Source organism: Ceratotherium simum, chromosome 17 (genome assembly GCF_057802395.1).
Source record: "Ceratotherium simum simum isolate JZ-2026a chromosome 17, ASM5780239v1, whole genome shotgun sequence".
NCBI classification, from domain to species: Eukaryota; Metazoa; Chordata; class Mammalia; order Perissodactyla; family Rhinocerotidae; genus Ceratotherium; species Ceratotherium simum.
In genome coordinates, this window is record NC_141916.1 from 25,927,829 (window position 1) to 25,951,531 (window position 23,703).

Below are 23,703 nucleotides of genomic sequence, written 5' to 3' on the forward strand. Positions count from 1 at the left end.
AGAAGGAGTCTGTTTAATTGTAAAGAAAGGAAGTTGTTTGGGATAGGTTTTTTTTGTGAGGTTGGTTTGGATTATGGAATTTATTATATGGATGATAAATACCTAGTTCTTAATGGGTGTATGAATAAACGTGACATTAATTTTAAAAGGTATCATTTACTTAATAACTTTATAAAAATTATATGTTTATTACCTTTTGGTAAATCATATAATAGTTCTGAAGCTATTTAAGGAAGCTATATGTTGAAATATTTTGTAAATTTTTTAATTCGTGATGTTGCTTTTATTGAAGTAAATACCTGTAATGTAAAATTTATGCTTATGCCAAATTTGGCCGAATTCTTTTGTCATTGTACTGAATAGCAAGAATAGTTTTATATTAATTGACTAGCACCTCTTACTGACATAGTTTTCGATGTGCCTTTTAACTTCAATGAAGGTATATTTGGAAAATAATTCAGGGTATGTTGCAGTTCTATTTACCACTTCTTTGTTCATAATGGATGGGCTTATTGAGGTGAAGGGTGGCACAGTTGGTTCCGTGTGAGCTCTCTGGTTCCTCAGGTACCAGATAATTTATTGAGCTGGTGTGTAAATGTTAGACTTGGACAGAGTTCCTTACTTCTCATCTCCCTCTCACTCATACTGCATTGTTACCAGGTTGCAGTTTCTAAAAGGACACTTTTAGCACATAAAGAGCCTGTAGTGGTGTCCTGCTCTAGCTGTTTTATAAAATTGTCATCCGTTTGCTGGGTATTTAAGGCCTCTCATAGTCCACTCCCATTCTATTTATCCAGCTTTGATTTCTTCAATTTGAAACTTTTGTTTTGGGCTTAGCTGGATGCTGGTCATATTTATGCTTTGGCTTGTGCTTTTCCATTTTCTTGAAATGACCTTCTTTCCATTCTACTTTTCTATACTTTAAGGTTGAGATAAGTCCTACCCCTTACATAAATTCTTTTATGCTAGCATTTCTCTGTTACCTCTGTTTCCTCAGTGGAAAAATGAGATTGCTTTGAGGATTGAATTAATTAATTCATGGAATATACTTAGACCAGTGCCTATCGGCACATAGCAAACATTCTTATTCGCTGTTATTTGATTGTAGATTGATCTTAAACATTTCTGTGATTATAGATGTAATTCTTATCTGTATGACACAGTTTAGCCTTAAAATACTAGCTTCAGATTGTATTGCTGTTTCTTCTGATATAAAACTCTTAAGCTGACTTGTGTGGTATTTTTGAGCAAGGATAGGGTTTTATTGTTTTTTATCTTGCTTAGTTCCTAACATCTGGGACTGAGATTAAATCATACCGACTGAAAAATTGGTTTTTCGTGGAGATTCATGAATATACTTACCAGTTTTTTCATGTATAAAACAGGTTAATTTGGCTCATCAGTCCTATTTGTACTGTATGTTTTTCTTAAGAACAATTTTTTTCCTTTAAAACTGGTACAGTGAAATTATAGTTGTTTAGTACAATATAAATTTCTTTTATGTCATGTAAAAAAGGAGTGTGTAGTTTTGAGAGAGTTAATTAGATCAATTGGCTTCACTTTAAGACTCTGTGTAGTGTTAGAAAACAAACTGGAAATTCAGTATACTTGATTTTTGAGGTTTGAATAACTTAGAAGATTATCGCTTGATTTTCAGAAATGCTTGGATTTAAGAATACTTGTCCGATGAAGCAGTAAATGAAATCTAATTTCAAGGTCATCGAAGGAAGGAAATGCGCTTTGACAGATTGTCACTTCTGAATAATCAGCAGAGAACCAGTTCAGGTCCAATTAGACAAGCCAAGATAAAGAACATTTAGATGACTTAAGTGCTTGTTTTGAGTCTACTTTCCCACATCCCTCTAAGAGACTGTTCAATCTCATGGTTTCTTTGGTGTGATAATGGTATGGTGGTAATATTGAGAATGACCTTATTCTTTTAGAGATACATGGTGAAATATTTACAAGGGAAATATGATGGGTTCAGGAATGGGTTCAGAAGAAAAAGTGTGGGTATTTGGATGTAGTGTATATGTATTTGTATATATAGAGAGATAAGGCAAATGTGGCACATGTTGACAATTTTGAATCTAGGAGAAGGGTATATGGATATACATTGTACTTTCGACTTTTCTGTGACTTTGATATTTTTCAAAAAAAACTTGGGGAGAAAGTATTTTAAAAAGAACTTTATCATGCTTCAGTTTCTCTAATTCTAAAATGGGAAAAATAGAACTTGTTCTTTCTGTGCCTTGATGCAGGCAGGCACAGTGGGATGACATTTGGTAGAATAGCAGTCAAGAGAACTTTTAAGAAGTGGGGTTTTTTTGGACATGAAAAAAGAGTTTTATAGTGAGAACTTTTCAAAGAAAAGTTGAAAGTGAAAATGGTGAAATGGTCTGTTTTCTAGGAAGAAATCGTTCCAAAATTGACTGTACAAGAAAAAGAAAATCCAAAGAAACTAAAATTGAAGGTGTAGTAAATTTCCCCAAGAGAAATAGGTTTTTTAAAATAGCAACCCATTTAAAATGTACAATTCAATGGTTTTTAGTATTTTTACAGTTGTACAACCACTACCATAGTCAATTTTAGAATTTTTTCATCACCCCAAAAAGAAACCCTGTAGCTATTAGCGTTCAATCCCAGTTCTTCGCAAACCCTCCAGCCTTAGGCAACCACTAATCTACTCTCTGTTTCTGGAGATTTGCTTGTTCTAAATATTTAATATAAATGGAATCATATAAAATGTAGCCTTTTGTGATTCACTTCTTTCACTTAGCATAATATTTTTAAGGTCCAGCCATGTTGTAGTATGTATCAGCACACTTCATTCCTTCTTATGGCCAAATAGTATTTCATTGTATGGATATGCCACATTTTGTTTATCCATTGTCAGTTGATGGATATTTGGATTGTTTTCTACTTTTTGCATATTAATGAATAGTCTTGCTGTCAACATTTGTCTACAAGTTTTTGTGTGGACATCCGCTTTCATTTCTCTTGGGTGTATACCTTGCAGTGGAATTGCTGGGGCGTCTGGTAACTCTACATTTAATGTTTTGAGGAGCTGCCAGACTGTTTTCCAAAGCGCTGCACCGTTTTACTTTCCCACCAGCAATGTATGAGGGTTCCAGTTTTTCCACACCTTCACCAACACTTCCGTTATCTGTCTTTTTGATTATAGCCATCCTCACTGGTGTGAAGTGGTATCAGAAGGAATAGTTTTAATTGTGATATTTGTAATCATAATTTCAGATATATTTTTGGGGAACAGATAATCCCAATTTCATACAAACTGACCCAGATAATAGAAAAAAAGGGAAAGCTACCCTGCCTGTTTATCAGATAAATTTAGTGTTGAAACCTAAACTGGAAAGAATACAAGGGAAAATATATTACATTCAATCTCCTTTATGAACACAAGCATAAGAATTTTAATTAGGATAAGAATGTAAGCATAGTTTAATTTTTGAAAATCATGTCAATGTAATTTATAAGGTAAAATTTAGGGAAAAAATCCTGAAAGATTTAGTAAAAGTATATGATAAAATGCAATACCCATTAATGTTTAAAACAAAAAAAAGTAACACTCAAATCATGAAGAGAAATGAAATTTTTCTTCCAATAAAGGCTGTCTTTCAAGCAGCAAGTGTCATGCTTAATGGTGAAACCTTAAAAACATTCCCATTAAAGTTAAGAATAAGACAAATACATCTCTACTAGAAGATAAGAAAAAAAATCCAAAAGGATTGGAAAGAAAGACAAATGAGATGAACATAGCACTCGTAAAAAAAAATCAAGAGTGTATTAATAAGAGAATTCAGTGTTACTAGATATACATGATGAACATTCAAATTGGCAACAGCCAATTAGAAAATAAAAAATATCTCCTTTACAGCAAATTCTATAAAGTATCCAAAGTTTTATTGAAGGACATAAAATTAGACATGAATAAGAGGCAGGCTATACTATATTTATTTACAGGTGAGAAATATAAATATTACTAAAAAATTACTTTTCTGTGAATTATGTATAGTTTTAGACAAAAGTCTCAGTAGGATTTTTTTTGTGGAAAATGACGTACATATACAAAAGTAAAGGCACAAGAATGACAGAGACGCTTCTGAAAGAATAAAAAGGACAAAGAGGAGGGGATTGCACTGTTGAATGTCAAGACTAACTTTTAAATTATGGTATTTAGAATGGAATACTACATAGCAATGAACAAGGATAAACTCCTACACACAACATGGGATGAATCTCCCAGACTTAATGTTGAGCAAAAGAAGTAAGACACAAAAGATTACATATTGTATGATTTCATTTAGAGAAAGCTCAGAAACAGGTAGAACTAATCTGTGGTGATAGAGATTGCAATAGTGGTTATCTTGGAAGCCTGGTACTGATTGGGAAGTGGTATGAGGGAGCGTTCTGGAGCATGAGAAATGGTAATACCTTGGTCTGGATTGGATCACACAGGGATATACGTATTTAAAAGTCAGGCTGTACACCACATTTGTATACTTTACTGTATGTAAATTATACCTCAATTAAGAAAATAAAGGGGCTGGCCCAGTGGCGCAAGTGGTTAAGTGCGCACACTTCGCTGCGGCGGCCTGGGGTTCGCCGGTTCGGATCCCGGGCATGCACTGATGCACTGCTTGGCAAGCCATGCTGTGGCGGCATCCCATATAAAGTAGAGGAAGATGGGCACAGATGTTAGCCCAGGGCCAGTCTTCCTCAGCAAAGAGGATTGGCATTGGATGTTAGCTCAGGGCTGGTCTTTCTCACAAAGAAAAGAAAAGAAAAGAAAAACTTATGCTATTTAAAGTAGGATAGCCTTAATGCAGGAAAATACAGATTAATATAACAGAATAGAGAGTTCAGAAATGGATCCATACATATTTGAGAAGTTGGTAAGTGCTAGAGAAGGCATTTTCTTTCAGAAGAGAAAGAAAGAGTGGACTGTTGAATTGGTTTTCTATATGGCGGAGAAACTAGATCTCTACCTCAAACCATATGCAGAAGAAAATTCCAGTTGCATTGAACACTAAACATGAAAAACCGTTTTGAAAAAAGAGGAAAATATGGTAGCGTATGTATCTTTAGGATATGTAAGGCCTTGTTTAATAAGTTGAGAAAAGAATGAACCATCAAGGATAAAGGATTTGACTGTCTCAAAAAGGAAAGCTTAGGTTTAATAAAAGACATCATAAACCCAACTAAAAGATAAGTGACACGACTGGGAGGTTTGTGCAGTATCTGTAATAGCCAGTGGATTTGTGTCCAGAACATATAAAGATCAAAAGAATAAGACAGATGATACGAATATAAATTAAGTGAACAATGGATATTAAGGCAATTTACAGCAGAGGAAACTGGAAATTGGAATGGCTAATGAACTGAGAAGACAGCTTAGTCTCATTTGCAGGGAAATGCAGTTAAGTTTTCACCCATCAATTTTCACCCATTAGATTGCAAAGCTCAGGATCAGTTGAAAATGTGCATACCCTAGTATCCAGTAATTCCTATTCAACGTATTAGTCTAGAGAAACGTGCACATTTGCCCAGGGAGATTTGTACGGGGATATTCATTTGGAAAAGAAGTCTTCTCACTTGGAGGCACAGATAAATAAGATATAAAATAGTTATATAACAGAGAATTATCTAGATCTATGTTTAGGTGATTATCATCAGTGATTTTTTTTTTAATTTAAGAAACAGCTGGTTCTGTCTATGCCCAGGAATTGTTCTAATCATTTTATAAACATTAACTATTTTAGTCCTCATAAGAACTCAGAAATAGGTACTACTACCATTTTCTCCATTTTACTTATAAGAATACTAAAGCATAGAGGGGTAAATAACCTGCCCACTCTTATAGGTAGTAAATAGCAGAGCTGGGATTCAGAGCTAGGATTTGAACCTCAGTCGCCTGGCTCCTGAGTCCACTATGTGATGGTACCTTTTGATATGTATGTAAATATGGAGAGACCCTTAAATGTAAGGAAAAGTTAATTGCTCAATAATGTGATCTCATTTACACCGAATTCATGGTTATGATTACCTCTGGATGGGGTTGGGAGGTGAGGGAGATCTGCTGATAGTGGTGAAAGGAAACTAGCTTTATGGAACTGCATGTTTTTCCTGAAAGAATATGTAAATCACTTTATAGCTTTTAAACATCTAGGTTGATGTCTATGCTTACTTTTGTAAAAAGAAACACTGAAGGATTGACCTTTATTGTTTTAGTCTTCATTTATTCTTGGTATTGGTCTGTAGTAGAAAAGGAAAGCAGTGGTCTCAGCAGGGTGTCTGTAATTTAATCTAGTTCTAAGATAGTGAGCAGCAGATGAGAGCCAGATGCTAGGTTAGGTGCGGGGGATGTGGAGGTGATTAGTTTTCATCCTCTCTCTTTAAGGAGTTAGGGTCTTACAGGGAAAACGATAAGAAAAGTAATTGTAATTCAGTATGTTTTAATTCAGTATGTTATGTGCAAATCTCTGTTTTTCTTCCCTGTTTCTCCATCCCCATCCCTTTCCCTCCAAATACATATAGGAGAAAGGAGAAATGTCTTGATTTGGCATGGGAGACAGGCAGTGAAATACCAATGTCGATCCTACTTCCTATTCTTTTACAAAACTGCCAGAGAGTCAGTTCTATAATCATCAGAGATTGTAGCTTGTTCACCATTTCCAAAAGTTAGTATAATGCCTTGTGTTTAGTTGACTCCTAGATGTTTGAATGAATAACTGATACACTTTCACACTTTCCTCTCAAATTAACTAGCACCTGAACCCAAAGTTTCGCTTAAGCCATCTGAGATGTCTTCCATTGGTTCCATTTCTTCCATTGGTTACCAGAGTCTAAGGTAATCTGACTGAGAACAGCATATGAAGCCTTGAATTGTTTTGTGCCAAAGAACTCCGACTCAAGAATATTTTAATCTATAGGAAATTTTGGATCTTTGAATTCAAATTTTATTTTCATTGGGCTGAATCCAATGCATTTTCTTTAACTTAATAATCTTCTAATATTGATATAGTACAATTGTTTTTCTCAGAGTTACTGTATGCTCTTTGTGAGTCAGTGCTGTCCTGTTAAATGTGTTGATGTTCTGTATCTTATTTGTGAAATTTTTAATTTCCTAAAACCACATTTCTCTTCAAGTTTCCAGATGGACCCATGGACTGTTTCCAGATGATATTAGTGAATGTATGAGAATTCCAGTGTCTTTTAAAATCTGTCATGGTATTTCATAAAAAATAATTTCTGTTATTTCCTTTCACCCTAGTGAGAGAGGTCTGTTTTCCTTGGTAGCAAATTGGGAGTCAGTGTTAGGTGAGATGTTTCCCAAAAGGGCGAATTTGCATATCTGAAAATTGCTGAGAATGGATAAACTTGAATATATCATAGTGAAAGATGTTTATCTTTGTAAGTTTAACACTTGAATTGTAATTGAGAAAATCCTAAAAAAAGCATATTATTGTGCTGGATGAATTTAGTTAAGCTATTTATTGGTCAAATCCTATTCCATGTGTACGTAGTGCTTCTTTCTTACTGTGTAACCCTTTTGCCAGAGATTACACGGAGAGAGCCTGGTTACCATTTGGTGGAACAATCCTGCTGGCTCAAGCCCCTGCCCAGAAATTTGATTCAGTCTCTTTTCTGGACAGTCTGGTAAGCTGTCATTGTTCTTCACATTAAAATCTTCTTCTTCAGGGTGTACCCAAAAGGAATTTAGTACTAAAGGAACAAACAATATTAAATTCAATGAAAATGTTAAAATAATCATATTAATTTAAGGCTTCACGTGAAACATGACTAATTTATAACAGCACTGTCTAGTAGAAATACAGTGCAAGCCACAAAAGGGAGCCATATCTGTAATGTTAAAATTTCTCGTGGCCAAATTAAAAAAGTAAAATGTAACCAGTGAAATTACTTTTAATACTATATTTTATTTAACCCAATATATCTAAGATATTATCCTTTCAGTTATTAGTGAGATATTTTACAATCGTTTTCATACTGTCTTCGAAATCTGGGGTGCATTTTGTATTTACAGCGCACCTCAATTTGGACTAGCACATTTCAAGTGCTCAGTACCCACATGTGTCTTCTGTATTATACAGGGCAGACTTAAAGCATCTGAAAGAACATTTGGTTTTATATAATTCTCCTTCTGTTACTTCTCATTAAAGGTGCTTTGAGTGTGTTTTTTTTCGTTTATTGCTTCACCTGTTCGTGGGTGCTCAGCTTTACTGTTGATCATTGGTAACCTGAAACTTTACTGTCCATTCCTAAATTCGACAGAGCATTTAGCTCTTTCTGTAGTGTTCCCTGATACCTAGGCCTACTTAATTTCTTTAAAGTGTAAAGTTTGCTTCCTGTAAGCTTTTAATTAGAATATTGGCTCCTGCTTTTTATCAGACTATCAGACTCAGACCTTCTACATGGGCTATTGTAGGTAGGATTACTATACGTTAATGTCATTGTCATTTCCCTCACCCCAGCAGTGTAACAAACCTCTTTTTTCTTGATTGCAAGTCATTGCTCTGAACCAGAAGGAATCCTTATATGATGACTTCTTTTTTATAAGATGAGGTCCAACATCTTACTTTATGAGGATTAAATGTCCGTTCTGTAAGATACTAATTGCTTAGAGATTTTTGAATCAAGTCATTTTTCTATACGTTTCCCCTTGTAGATACCATTTAAGAATGAACATATTGCAAAATAAAGCCATATCTAAGGTACAACACACATGACTTGACATTTTGATAGCCTTTTGGTTTCACTTTTCCTAGATGAGGGACATTTAGGAAGATTATTTTCAGTAAATAAAATCTCTAATCCTGGTTGTCCATGTGTCCCAAAACCAGCAGAAGAATCTTCTATAATTTATTTTAAACAGTACCAGACTTTGCTCTTGCAATATGAGATTCCTTGGACTCTGAATATGTAAATGCTCAGATTCTGGGGTTTCCTGGGCTACTTGTTTTCTTGTCTTATTATTTAACTTTCATACTGTTCTGAGTTTCCAGTCTTTCTCAACCTAGCTCTTTGTTACTCCATCTCCCTTCTGGCAGAATCTCAATCCCATGCATGTCCTTTGTAATCCCCCTATCCAGGCATACCCATTATTGTTGGTGGGTGTTGCCCAGCACAGTTAGTGCAGTATTTGACTGTTACTTATCCCTGATGTTAAGGTAGCAGTTTTAGCAGCTGGAGACAGCCTTAGAGTAGGGTATGGAATTAGCCTTGGAGGGCCTGGCCTAGTGTTGAAGTGTAGCAAAGAATATTCATCTCTTTCTTCTATCTACTGGGATCATTCATCCTATTTAATTTCATTGCCCCTCGCAAGGTGAAAGCTGATAGTTACTAATTTTGGTCACTGGGGTGTTTGCCAAATTTCTGAGATAGAGGCAGTTATATGCCCAGAGAAAGAACACTAGGCAGCATGAGGTAGGAGCTGACTGTGAACAAAGCTAAAAACCAGCAGAAGAACAGGCTAGGCTTGGAGCAAAAGAGCACTGGATTAATTTTCTTTCTTTTATTTTCTCTTCTCCAGTTGTCCTATCTACTGCCAGACACTAATTTTCAAAAAATTCCAGTTTTAACTTCATTTCTAAATATTTACTGAGACCAACGAAGCGTCAGGTACTTTCTCAGCAATGAACAAGACAGATGCTGTACCTTCTCAAGTGGTGGTTACTTGTCATTCTTCTTTAAATGTCCGGTAACTCTGCTGCCGTCAGGTCCAAGTCAGAGGCCTCAGCGTAGTCTTTGAGGTTCTGCAGTAGAGATTGGATGACCGGTGGTACCAGTTTAACTCTTCGTTTTGTTTTGTTTGGTCCCCTCAATGTTGGTCTGCACTATGTTTCAAAGAAATTGAATTGCCGTTATTAAAGATTCAGATTTCTTGTGAAATTTCAAATTTCCAGCTTCTTTTTAAAAATTGGAAGATCTAGCAACACTGAGACACGTCATTCATTGCAACAATGCGCCATTTAGAGGGGACTTTTGCTCTCCACAGTTCTCGTCTCTCTCTGTTGTCTCCTGAGTTTTTCTTATACCTGGTTCTCTTTACTCATGTTATTACTTATCTAGTCTCTGTAGATAATTGAGCTCGCATCCCCTGTTCTGGATAATCTGGTCCCTTAATACTCTAAACTTTCTTTTCTTTGATGTGAACCTGTTTGTATGGCCAAGAGGACACCCTTAGGTAAAGTCTATGCTCCTTAACATGGCTTACAAATCGTTTCATGGTCTGATTCCTGTTTATTTCTTCAGTCTTAGCTTTTGCCATTCACCTCAGTCATATTATGCCGCAGCTATATCCACCATCCACCTATGGTGTTGTGCTCTGTTGTTTCTATTCTTTACACACGCTCGAATCTCTGGATGCTATTTTGCCTTTTCTCCCATTCTCCATCCCCACTACTTCCTGCTCCTCACCCCAGGTTTGGTTAATTCTTGTTAATTCCATGTCTTAGTTTTAGATGTCACATCCTTCAGAAAGCCTACCCTGCTCCCATAGGATCTGCCTAGGTACCCATCCTATGTATTTCTGTAATTGCCTGAATTTAACCTTATTACTACTAACCTTACTACAACTGCTTTTGATAGTCTGCTCTCCGTACCATTCTGTAGACTGTTTAAGGGTGTCTTCTTCACGTTTGATTCCCAGGGCCTGTCATAAAATAAGTGTAGAGTAAATATTTCTTGAATGGATGACTTTGTCATCGTATATTTCTTCTAGTGCATATATTTTAATTGTGTATTTTTCTGTTTCTCATACTAAACTGTAAACTAAGTAAGGGTTGAAACCACGTCTGTCTTACTATAGCCACCTGTTAGTATTTTAACTTATTGGAGTTTATAAGATCTTGATATTCGCTATATGCATGTTTAAATGTGACTGTAAAACAGTGAGTGTTTTCAGTAAACTAGGTGTGAACATCTCTCATTTCTTTACATTTGAATTATTAGGCAATTATTTAGGCAACTCCACTTGTATGTCTTCTGGATATCTCAGACTTAACATGTGCAAAATTGAACTTACCTTTCTCTCCCCAAATTCTTCCTCTTCTCTTGGTGACACACTCTATCTCTTATCCTCTACTTCCTATTCATCTACAAATCCTATATGTTCTACCTCCAAAATATGTTTAGAATTCCACCACTTCTTCTACCTCTACTGTTGCCATCCTAGTATAAGCCACCATCATCTCCCGCCTGCCTATTATAGTAAGTTCCAATTGGTTTCTCTGATGATTCTTTGCTTCCCTACCATCTGGTCTCTAAATTGCAACCAGGTAATTTTTTTTAAGTTTCCAAAGCTCTGACCCTCACAAACCCCTTTGTAGAATGACTATTTTTATTGTAATTATTTTACCAAGAAAGCAGAGTCCAGAAAGGTTAAGTGAATTATGTAAGAACAGAAGCCCTTCAGTAGTAGAACCAGAATTTGTTTATAGATCTTCATGTCTCAAATCTTTTTGTCTTGTGGACCACAAATTCTAATGTGATTGATGTGGGAACCCATAAGAAGAACATTACTTTAAGATTTTCCCCTAGACTGTTTTGTAAAGGGATATGTCATTCATACCATTTATAGTCACTCATAGCATCAGTGTTTTTTTTTAATAGACTATTTTTTAGAGCAGTTTTAGATTCACAGTAAAATTGAACAGAAGGAACAGAGATTTCCCAGATAACTCCTGCCCCTACACTTGCATAGCCTCTCCCACTATAAATATCCCCACCAGAGTGGTACGTTTGTTACAATTGATGAACCTGTATTGACACACCATTATCCCCGAAAGTCCATAGTTTATATTAAAATTCACTCTTAGTGTTGTACATTCTATGGGTTTGGACAAATACATAATGACATGTATCCACCGCTATAATATCATACAGAATAGTTTCACTGCCCTAAAAATCTTTGATGTTCTGCCTATTCATCCCTTCTTTCCCCTAGCCCCTGGCAACCACTGATCTTTTTACTGTCTCTATGGTTTTGCCTTGCCAGAATGTCATATAGTTGAAATCATGCAGTCGATAGTCTTTTCACACTGGCTTCTTTCACTTAGTAATATGCATTTTAGGTTCCTCCATGTCTTTTGATGACTTGATAGCTCATTTCTTTTAAGTGCTGAATAATATTCCATTGTCTGGGTGTAACACAGTTTATTTACCTATCCAGTATCACCTATTGGAGAACATCTTGATTGCTTCCAAGTTTTGGCAATTATCAATAAAGCTACTGTAAACATCTGCATGCAAGTTTTTGTGTGGACATAAGTTTTCACCTCCTTTGGGTAAATACCAAGAAGTGCTATTGCTGGATTGTATGGTAAGAGTATGTTTTGTTTTGTAAGAAGCCGCCAACCTGTCTTCCAAAGTGGCTGTACCATTTTGCATTCCCACTAACAATGAATGAGAGCTCCTGTTGCCTCACATCTGCACCAGCATTTGGTGTTGTCATTGTTCTGGATTTTGACCATTCTAATAGGGCAGCCAGGTAACTTTTATTTTAACTTTAGTCAGATCATGTTATCCTCCTGCTCGGAACCTTCCCATCCTCTTTAGTTTCCTGTCCTACTTAAAATAATAAAATTCCAAGTTCTCTCCATTGTATGAAAGGAAGGCCTTACATGATCTGATTCTTGACTGCCTCTTCAAACTAATTTTATCATTTTCTCTCTCACTCATTAGAGTTCTGACATTTTGGTCACCTTAGTGGTCCTTGAACATGCCAGCTTTCTGCTTCAGGGACTTTGCAGTTGGTCTCACCCTTCCTGGAATGTTTCGCGTCTAGATACGTGCATGGCGTCTAGATACTTATTTCAGGACTCTGCTTAAGTGTGACCTCGTCAGAGGTGCTTCCCTGATTTCCCTGTAGAAAAATAGTACTTCTGTGTAACTCTCTCTTCTCGTACCCTGCTGCAGTTTTCTTCTACTACTACCTAATAATATTTCATTCATATATATAAATATATATATATATATTTTGCCTATCTCTACTATATCTTTTTTTTTTTTTTTTTGGTGAGGAAGATCAGCCCTGAGCTAACATCCTTGCTGATCCTCCTCTTTTTGCTGAGGAAGACCGGTTCTGAGCTAACATCTATTGCCAATCCTCCTCCTTTTTGTCCCCCAAAGCCCCAGTAGATAGTTGTATGTCATAGTTGCACATCCTTCTAGTTGCTGTATGTGGGACGCGGCCTCAGCATGGCCGGAGAAGCGGTGCGTCGGTGCGCGCCCGGGATCCGAACCTGGGCCGCCAGTAGCAGAGCGCATGAATTTAACCGCTAAGCCACGGGGCTGGCCCTCTACTATATCTTTACTAGAATGCATGTGTGCTCCATGAGGGGATATTTCTCTACAGCTGTAGAATAAGACCTGGTACGTAGATGGTGTTTAGTAAATGTTTGTTGAGTGAATGAATGACTATATTATACCAAAACATGTTTTAATGTTATTGATTTAGAATATTATGGTAAGACATAATCAGATACATAAGGAAGGCTTAGTTTTATTTTAATTTACAACTTGTAAGCTTCATGAGGCTAGGGATTTTTTTCTTTTTGCTATATTCCCATGTCTAGAATGTTATCTGGCAGTAATATACATTTAATAAATATTTATTGAATGAATGAGTTTATGTAAAGGATCAGGGATGTCTTTATTATAAAAACAACCATATTATACTATATGTGAAAATAACCTTGAATAGAACTAAAAGTAGACTGTATAACTCCAAAATTGGGGGAAGAAGAGGAGGAAGAGTGATAGTACTGCCTTGATTAAAATCTTTGCATCCAGTCACTTCTATCTGTCTCCACCATTTGCCAAGTACTCCAAGCCACCATCATCTTGTCTGGGCTTCTCCAATAGTGTACCATTTGCTCTCTCCAGTTCCACGTGTGTCACACTTCAGTTCATTCTCTACACAACAGTTTTAAAATGGAAGTATAATAGAAGTCACTTCTCTCTTGAAGAGTATTTCAGGATATCTGTTGTACCTAGAATAAAACCCGGTTCTTTAACTTGGCCCATTTGTAGACCTGCCTACCTCTTGATCTCATGCAATTCTTCCCTCTCACTCAGTTTCTCCAGCCTTACTGACTTTCTTTCAGTTTCTGTAATGCACCAAGTTCTTCGCTGCCTTTGTACACTCAGTGCTTACTTTCTACCTGAGATAATCTTCCTCCCACTCTTTCATTCGGGCAACTCTTTTGTATTGTTTAAATCTGAGCCTGTTGGATCTTATGAGAAATCTTCCATGAAAGCCTTATCTACCCCCACTCCTGTGAGAATGGAGTGGGATGGGGAAGGACAAAACCACAGTTTGTAATTATATATATCTAGCTAACTTTTTTGTTTACCATCGTATTCCTAACACTAAGCATGGTGCTTGGCACATAGTAGGTGCTCTTTAACATTTGTTTCATATATGCAATAACCATACAGCAAAAGATGGAACCACAAAGAATGAGCATGGAAGGAGAAAAAACCCCAACACCTCAGAAAACATAAAGACAAGACCAGATGTGCTTGTTAAAACACTAAATGCCCATGACCTAAGCTCAGCTATTAAGCAAAACTTGGATTAGATGAAATACAAAACCGAACTATACACTTGATGTTAAAAACACACCTAGAACAAAATTACTAAGGGGATTGGAAGTAAATGAATAGTCAAAACAAGATACTAGGCAAATACAGACAAAAATTAATCAGTAGATTGATATTACTGTTAGACAAAGTTGAATTAAAAACAATAAACATCAGGTGAGAAAAAAGAAACTAATCAAGGATATAGTTACTACTATAAAGAGAACACATTTTTTTTTTAAGATATAGCATTGGAGTATTTAAAGTAAAAACTATAAATTTAAGGAGAAAGTGAAATATAGTAGTAATGGGAGACTTTAAAACATCTTTCAGTCCTTGCCACATCAAAGACATAAAAAGTAAGATATGGAGAATCTGAATTACATAATGAATAAAGCTGATATAATAAATATATCATACTCTGTTATTGTAAAAAGAAAGAATATCTTTTCAATTCCTTATGGAACATTTTCAGAAATAAGTACTAGAAAGAAAACTTGAAAAAAAAAGTAAAAATGTTATCAACCACATACTCTAAATGAAATTTTAAGTTAATAACAAAAGCAAGAACCAGAAACCAAACCACAAAACCTTCCCAAACCTCCAAAGAAAAACCACAATCACTTGAATTTAAGAATGTAAAAATATTCTCCTAAAAAAATCTTAGGTTAAGGGTTTAAAGATACTGCAAACTGCTGGCAATTGTTGTCTGTCTAGAAAACAATTACAATAAAAATTAAATACTTAAATAATATGCAAGACACAGGTAAAATTATTTCTAAAAATTTTATTACTAAAAAAATAAAATGAGTTAACATTCAGCTAAAGAATTTAATAAGAGAGCAATAAAATAAACCTAAGGAAAGCTGGAAAAAGTAATTACTAAAGATAGCAAGTAATAAATTAGAAAACAGAAGAGGTAATTAAGATAAATAAAACCAAGAGCTGATTCTTCGATTAAAACAAAAATGAATAAGACTAGCTAACAACTTTTTTTAACAAAGAGAGAAAGTAGAAAAATCGAAGTTAGGATTATGAAAAAGAAAGTAACCAGAGATACAAAATAAGAGTGGTTGGCACAGTGAATAAATTAGAAAATATTGGAAAAATACATTATTTTCTAGGAAAATGTAGACTATCAAAATTGATCCAAGAGGAGGCTGAAAACCTAAACCTACCGGGCCCAGATGATTTTACAGGGGACTTCTTTCAAACCGTCATGTAACAGATGATTTCAGTGATATTTAAACTGACTGAGAGGAAATAGAAAGAATGGAGGTTTCTTGTTATTTTTATAAAACAATAAGAGAACTTACCAGAACCTAAAGTTGCTGTGAACATTAAACAGGTTAATACAAATACAATTCTTAGAACAATGCCTGACATATAGAAAGCATTCAATAAATGTTAGTGCCACAAAGATAGAGCAATAGAGTGGGCATAATACTCATAACAATACCTGATAAAGATATGGTAATAAAATAAAACTATAGGTCAGTATTATCTAAGAATATTGATGCAGAAATCCAGTAGTACATTCAAAATATAATATACCATGACTAAGTAGAATTTATTCCAGGACTATAAAGATGTATTGAAATGCTCTTAATATAATTCAATATATTAGTAGATAAAGGAGGAAAAGCTATGTGATCATCTCAATAGATCTTGAAATGCAGTTAATAAGATCAGATTTTTATTTTTGAAAACAGTCTTTAGAAAAACCTGAACATAATTAAAATATGCACCTCAAAACCATGGTCAGGAAAGTGCTTCATGGAGATATATTAGAAATTAAGTGAAATTAATATTAGAAACAAGGCAAGGAAATTCTCTTATCACTATTATTTAACTTTGTTCTAGATGTCTGAAAGTTATAGAAATTAGAGAAGCATGATACAGAAGCAGTCCCCAAGCTCTTTGGATAACATCCAGTGCTTTGTTCTGGGCATTTAGTTACTGTCTGTTCAAGAACTGTCTGTCTTGTTGAATCATCAGCTATTTTCCAGTAACTTCCACCCAATGCAGTCTTACAGTGTTTTTGATTAGCTTATTTTAATAGTTTTCACATTTAGAAGAATCTCACAGAGTTTTGTTTGGAACTCGGATTAGTAAAGCAGAAAGCAGAGCTACATTGGTTGCAGAGGGGTTAAGGAGCTCTGTAGTCGCCTCTGCCTTGTCATCCACCCCTCCTCCACTAGGTCCTGGGAGTGCTGTACGCAGCTTTAAAAGTACAACTCTTCTGTTTTATACAATTTTCTATGTCACAGTCTTGAACAGTGATATAAGAGAATTATTTTATCAAATACAATCACCAATTTGATAAGATCTTCTTATTCTTATCAACTTTCAGTTCTTTGGTTATGGTAGATATTATTTTTTTTTTATTTATTTATTTTTAAAGATTTTATTTATTTTATTTTTTCCCCCCAAAGCCCCAGGGGATAGTTGTATGTCGTAGCTGCACATCCTTCTAGTTGCTGTATGTGGGACTCGGCCTCAGGATGAACGGAGAAGTGGTGCCTCGATGCGCACCTGGGATCCGAACCCGGGCCACCAGCATCGCAGTGCGTGCACTTAACCACCAAGCCACAGGGCCGGCCCGATGGTAGATATTAAATTAGAAGCACATTGGGGTTTGGAGTTGTGAATGGGATAACTAAGGTTGCTAAAAGCAGATATACTGAAAAGTGGTAACTGACAGCAAGACAGGAGACAAAAGCATCACCAACTAGAATGACACAGCATTCTGGAACTGCCATTTTCAGATAAGGAAAAACGGTTCAAAACATCTTAATGGCTCCAGAGAGACATGCTGTATGAGGTTCTAAGTGGTGGTTCTGAGTCATCAGGACAACACAGCATTGTGACGTATAGAAAGAATGGGCTTTAGAAAGATAATACTGCATGATCTCACATATCTGTGGAATCTAAAAAAAGTCGAACTCATAGAAGTAGAGTAGAATGGTGATTGTCAGGGGCTGGGGAGTGGGAGAAATGGGGAAATGTTGGTCAAAGGGTACTAAGTTTCAGTTATGCAGGATGAATAAGTTCTGAGTATCTAATGTAAAGCATGGTGACTATAGTTAATCATATTGTATTGTATACTTGAAATTTGCTAAAAGAGTAGATCTTTAATGTTCTCACCATAACAAAAAAAGGGTGGTGTGAGGTGATGGATATGTTAATTATTATGGTTGTGGGAACCATTCCCCAGTGTATATGTATATCAAAACATCACGTTGTATACCTTAATTATATGCAATTTTTATTTGTCAATTGTATCTTAATAAAACTGGGAAAAAAATAAAGCATGTACTTTAGAATCAGGCATACCTGGAGTTGAGTATGAATTGGAATGTGATTATGGCAGGTTTCTTAAACATTTTGAGCCTTGGTTTCCTCATCATGTAAAAAGGAATTTGACATTAAATGAGTTAGTGAATGTAAAGAGCTTAGTATGATCCTTGGCACACAGAAGACACCCTTAAAAAATTAATAGCTTTTATATGTTATAGTATTTACTAAGGCAGTGAAGCATGTAACATATTTTAGAAACAAAATTAAAAGATTTGGTTTTTTAAAATGTATAGTCAGCTGGAAAATCAATTTTATCTAAATACTTCATTCTCGGGCCGGCCCCGTGGCTTGGTGGTTAAGTGAGCGCGCTCCACTGCTGGCGACCCGGGTTCGGATCCCGGGCTCGCACCGACGTGCTGCTTCTCTGGCCATGCTGAGGCCGCGTCCCACATACAGCAACTAGAAGGATGTGCAGCTGTGACACACAACTATCTACTGGGGCTTTGGGGGGAAAAATAAATAAATAAAATCTTTAAATACTTCATTCTCAGTTACTTATAACTAAAGTCTTGCTACATTTAATTTTTTAATTGACGTATAATTAATATACAATAAAATATACCGATCCTATGTGTTCAGTTTGACTACACTTAACTGAATATTAATGTGATGGTATCTTTCCTTTGCACTGAGCTACTTACTGGTGAATTGCTAAATATAGTTGATAATTGTGATAACTTAGTAAATTCGTGTTAAGAAAACTCTTTTATAGCAAGTTAATGTTATTTCAAAAAACTGAGTTGATTTGTAGTCATTATTGATCTACGTTAACTCAGTGGCAGTGTTTTTTAGTAAATTCTGTTTATTTGTGGCCTTGTCTAACAAAAATTTCTGCACATAGCTTCCATTTATTTGTACATAATAAACGTTAACTGGTATAATCCTGTGTAAGATTATAAAGTTTTCTCAAGTTTCTTTTTGATCTCATTTGGGGATCCTAATATACTTCTGTTCTTCCTTATACTTCCCTTTTATCAAAAAGCAAAGATCTGAAGTCATTTGTGCCTGCTGGTTGGTTGACTCATTACTGGTATGTGTTTATAAATTTGTCAGTTCACCCCTACATGTGTGGTTTAGCTCTGTAGGTTTTGGCTAACGTGATGCAGATGGGGAACTATGGGATGGGAGGGAAAATCACAACTATTTCCTCAGCTGATCTGGAAAGTAAACTTGACTTAAATCTCTAAGAATCATTAGGATTAGAGGATCCTGAAGTGGTTGCTTACTGTCTTTGGAAAGAGAAGGTAGGACTTCACTTGTGTTTGGCTGAGAAATGCTGACAGTAGAGGGACATGTGTCCTTCCTAAATTAGGACTCTCTGTCCAACAGAAAACCCTTCCCTGGCCTTCTCCTCCCCTCTTTTACTTTAGGTAAGCCTCTTTTATGTTGCATGTTTTTTTATGTTTCATGTTATTGTTAAACCTTAACTTCCCCTTTTCAGTTATTTTGGAGTACATCGTTATGACCCATTTATTCTATATTAATTTAGTTCACTTCTGTACAATGCAAGTTGGTCACTTATTATCTTGTGATATAATTTAACTGACTAGAGCTAAATGTATCTTAGCAAACATATGTTTATTTTCATTCAGAATACTGTTTTTATTCTAAGAAATAGGGTATTCTGCCGTAAACTTCATATAGAGCCATTAATCGAGATTTTCGAGAACTCAGTGAAGGCTGAATTAAATCTTCTTTTAGCAGATAGAAGTTAACCATTTATTGATTTCTTATCATTAATTGAAAAAATTATTGTGTAGTATAATCAAAAGGAAATAGACTAGCAAGGTTATTATTAGGCTCAAATTATTTTTAATCTTTCCAGTTATAGGATAGCTATCTTTAAAAGAACATTCTTTAAATGAGAGTGAGATCTCTGATTATAGGTATCTTGAATTAAGTAGAAAAATAAAAATCTAAAGAAAATGATAAAAGTAAATTGTATGGCATTGTATAATATGTTAAAACAGGTAATTTTGGTCAAGATTAAACTGTGTTTAATGTGGCTGGCCCAGTGGCGTAATGGTTAAGTTTGGAGCACTCTGATTTGGCAGCCTGAGTTCATGGGTTTGGATCCCAGGCATGGACCTACACCACTCATCAAACCGTGCTGTGGTGGTGACCCACATACAGAGTGGAGGAAGGTTGGCACAGATGTTAGCTCAGGGCTAGTTTTCCTCAAGCAAAAAAATGATTTGTATTTAAGACTTTCAAAACTGTAGCTGTTTTTATTATCTAGAAAGTATATGCTATAGTGATCTATACATTATCAAACCTATTGTTTGTCTTGAACTGATTATTTGTATATGAATTATCAACAAAATGTGCTTGTACTGGGGTAATTTTCCTCTCATACTTAGTATGGGTTTGTTTATCTTCTCTCTCTGTAGCATATACCGTCAATTGCTTCTTATGAAATTTCATGTAATATTAATATTAACCTAAGAGACATAATCAGGAATGTAAAATTTCTAAGGATTTTATCTGCTGCAAATGTTATATATTATAATTTTTATATGTAATATATATAATGTATAATCATATTTAAACATCAGATTATATAAAGATAGTATGTGGCTATGTATATGTGTACAAACATACACACATATACACACTCACATATATACATACCCAAGGCCAAATAGCAAACTTTTAAGTACATTTCTGCTATTACTTAAGGCTTTGTTTAAATACTAGCTCTTTGGGCTCATTTCTTTTGCACTCTGATTCTCCCAGTTGTAGATGTGCTATTTTAGTATTTCCTACCTCTCATATTTATTCAACAAATATTTATTGAGAATATACTATGTTCTAGGCCATTATTAGATTCCTCGTGTCTATTTCTCCTAAATTGAGGCAACATGATGTTAGGAACGATGTTGTCTTCATCTTTTAGTCCCCTCTTGCATTTAGCACAGTGCCTTGCATATTGGTGAAGCTTTGAAGTGAATAGTGATCTCAACAGTTGACCTTAAGTTATTTTCAAGTAGATTATTACATGTGAATTATACATGTGAAATACATGTGAATACTTAGAAAGTTTTTAAATTTAAAAAATATATTTGTTTTTATTTTTAAAAGTAGAATATATTGTTAAAAGTGTGGAAAATATAGATAAAGACAAAGAAGAAAATTAAAATGATCTTAGAAACCTAGAAATAATGACTGCCTAAAATATTTTTGAACACTTTGTGTTGATTTATTCTGTTCATTTTGATTAGCTCTATTCCCATTCCTCTCCCTCTTTCTCTCTTCTATGTTCCCCTTTCACACACCAGAAACCACTGTCTTTTCACATGGATTTTTGGCAAACAGATTTATTATATATTTCTGTATAACAAATTATCCCAAAACATTTATATTCTCACAGTTTCTGTGAGTCAATTTGGGAGCAGCTTAAGTTGGTTCTGGCTCTGGGTCTGTCATGAGATTGCAATTAAGATACCAACTGAAGCTGCAGTCATCTGAAGGCTTGACTCAGCGGCAGCCTCTGCTTCCAAGATGGCGCAGTCACATTGGCTGTTGTTGGTAGGCGGCCTCAGTTTCTTGCCATGTGTAGTTCCCAATAGGCCTGCTTCAGTGTCCTAATAACATAGCAGCTGGCTTCCCCCAGAGTGAATGATCCAAGAGTGAGTAAGAAGGAAGTCACAGTGTCTTTTATGACCTAGCCTTGAAAGTCCCACTTAGTCATTTCTGCAGTATCCTTCTGGTTACACAAGTCCGCACTGTTCAGTGTGGGAGGAGACTGTACAAGGGTGTGAATGCCAAGAGATAGAGGCTCGTCAGGGACCGTCTTGGAGGCTAGCAGCAGTGTCTAACCCTACTCTGGAATTGGGAAACACAGAAATGGAGAAGCCAAATAGCCTTTAGGTTTTTCCAAATTGGGACTTGATAGTGTAGTATTGCCATTTTGCTTGAAAATGACAAAGTATGAAAGACTTACCAAACTCTTATAAAGAGGCATTCCTAAATCAGATTTTAGTAGCACCCTCACATGTTAGCTTTCACATTTTTCTTACATTCAATTGTCCTGAATAACCTCAAAGAATAAGAATAAATAATAGTTTATTATTAATATTTATTAATACTTATGTGTAAGACAATGTGTTAAGGTATTTTTATGCTCACACTTTTTACTCACAATATTTTCTCCTCATAATTACTATTTTATAAATGAGAAATGAGATTTTAAGTATCAGAGTAGGATTAGACTCCAAGCAAGCTTACTTCAGAGCCAAGCTCTTAAACACTATACCATTGCATCTCAATCTTTCAGTGTCCTGGGAACACAGAGGGTATATAAGCATACTACTAATTTTTGGCAAATAAAAAAAAAGATCACATCTAAAATAGTAAAAAAACAGTGTTTTAAAAAATAATAGTTATTATTTATAATAAATCACAGCTGTGAAAGAGATGTTCACTAGGTTTTCTATAGGGCTCATGAGCTTGGACTATAGATCAGGTTCCCCATATTGTATGTTTCTTTCCTTGCTCTTAATTTCTGCTAACTTGAAATTATAGATTGCTGAAATGGTCGAAAGCAGTGGCTTGCTCGGATAATTCTGGACATTCACATTGAATATGACTCAGAAATTATGGACAATTTCTTACTGAAAGCTGTTTCTTGTACTCTGTTGATGAAACTTGTCCTGCTAAAATGCTGAAAGTTTGAATATTTTAAATTGAGGCAGTGGCAAATGTAATACCAGTCAGCTTCCTGGTTACTCTTAGTGGGAAAGTCAAGCTCTTGGTAATCAACCTTATACACCATATTTGGCTTTTTCTTAAAAAAAAAAAAAATTTAAATTTATTGTAGTGTACCCCAAATCAACATATTCATGCTATTCAAGATTCCAAACATTGCTCAGATATGCATACCACTTGAGCAAGCCTCTAGAAATCATAGAAATGATCATTTTGGATGTTATCAGTGTCTAAAGAAATGCAAACACTTTCTCCTGTAACAGTTTATATTAAGGTAGAAAATTCAATAATGTTTTCTTTGTTTAGAAAAGACATATGACCATTCTAAGCATGTTGAATCAAAATTGGGAGATGTATTTTTGATTGCCAGCTGTACATTGAGGACTAAAGCAATGTTTAGATGAGGCAGTCAATTGCAATCTCTTTTATAGCTTCACAGCTACACAAATAGCTGGTGTTCTACCAATACTGAGCCCAACCCACCTTTTGCAGCTGACATCCTAGTTCACGGTTTTTGATATAGTTTCACTATACTGGAAATAACTTTTCTGTAGCTTGGGAAGTCATTGGTAAAAAGTCATTGATCACTTCTCTCTCAAACAGTTTGTCTGTAATTATATAACAAGAACTGATTGATATTTTTTCACATTTGTGGTTTGTTCCAACTGTACAGCAAAAATATCTGTTAGCATGTACGTGTAACAGTATTAACTCTTCTACATTGTGTGCTATTAATATACAATGTCTAACCACATCATATATTAAAAAACTTCTGCTTTCTCTTCGAACATATGTCATCAGTTTTGTGAATTTTTTTTAAAAACTTCTCTTTATAACATTTTTGCTGTTATGAACACAACTATGAATGATGCCTTTGTAGTTTTAGACTTCTCTCTGTTTTTGGTGACAGAATTCATCAGTTTTACACTGAAGAGCGTATTTTGCCCTTGTTTTGTAAAAACTTACTTGCCACAGAGGTACTATATCTTGAAAATCATTCAAAAGTTT

The 23,703-nt window shown here is 35.2% G+C and overlaps 1 protein-coding gene across 13 annotated transcripts in view; it reads left to right on the top strand.

Moving 5' to 3' along the window:
* YAF2 (YY1 associated factor 2) overlaps positions 1 to 23,703 on the top strand; it is a 65,920-nt gene that overhangs the window by 24,815 nt on the left and 17,402 nt on the right. Inside the window, exons 7-9 of one of the 13 annotated variants that reach the window (XR_015554962.1) lie at positions 6,790 to 6,871; positions 7,171 to 7,215; positions 7,581 to 7,663. The exons of 6 other annotated variants lie outside the window; for them this stretch is intronic. Coding sequence is in view for 4 of the 7 variants with exons in the window: in XM_087442552.1 (XP_087298678.1) it covers positions 7,496 to 7,680 (185 nt within the window). In the remaining 3 variants the exon portion in view is untranslated. Of the gene's footprint in view, positions 1 to 235; positions 7,681 to 23,703 lie in introns of those variants that run through there. 6 more of the 13 variants (XM_087442555.1, XR_015554961.1, XM_087442552.1 and 3 more) reach the window with 6 other exon arrangements.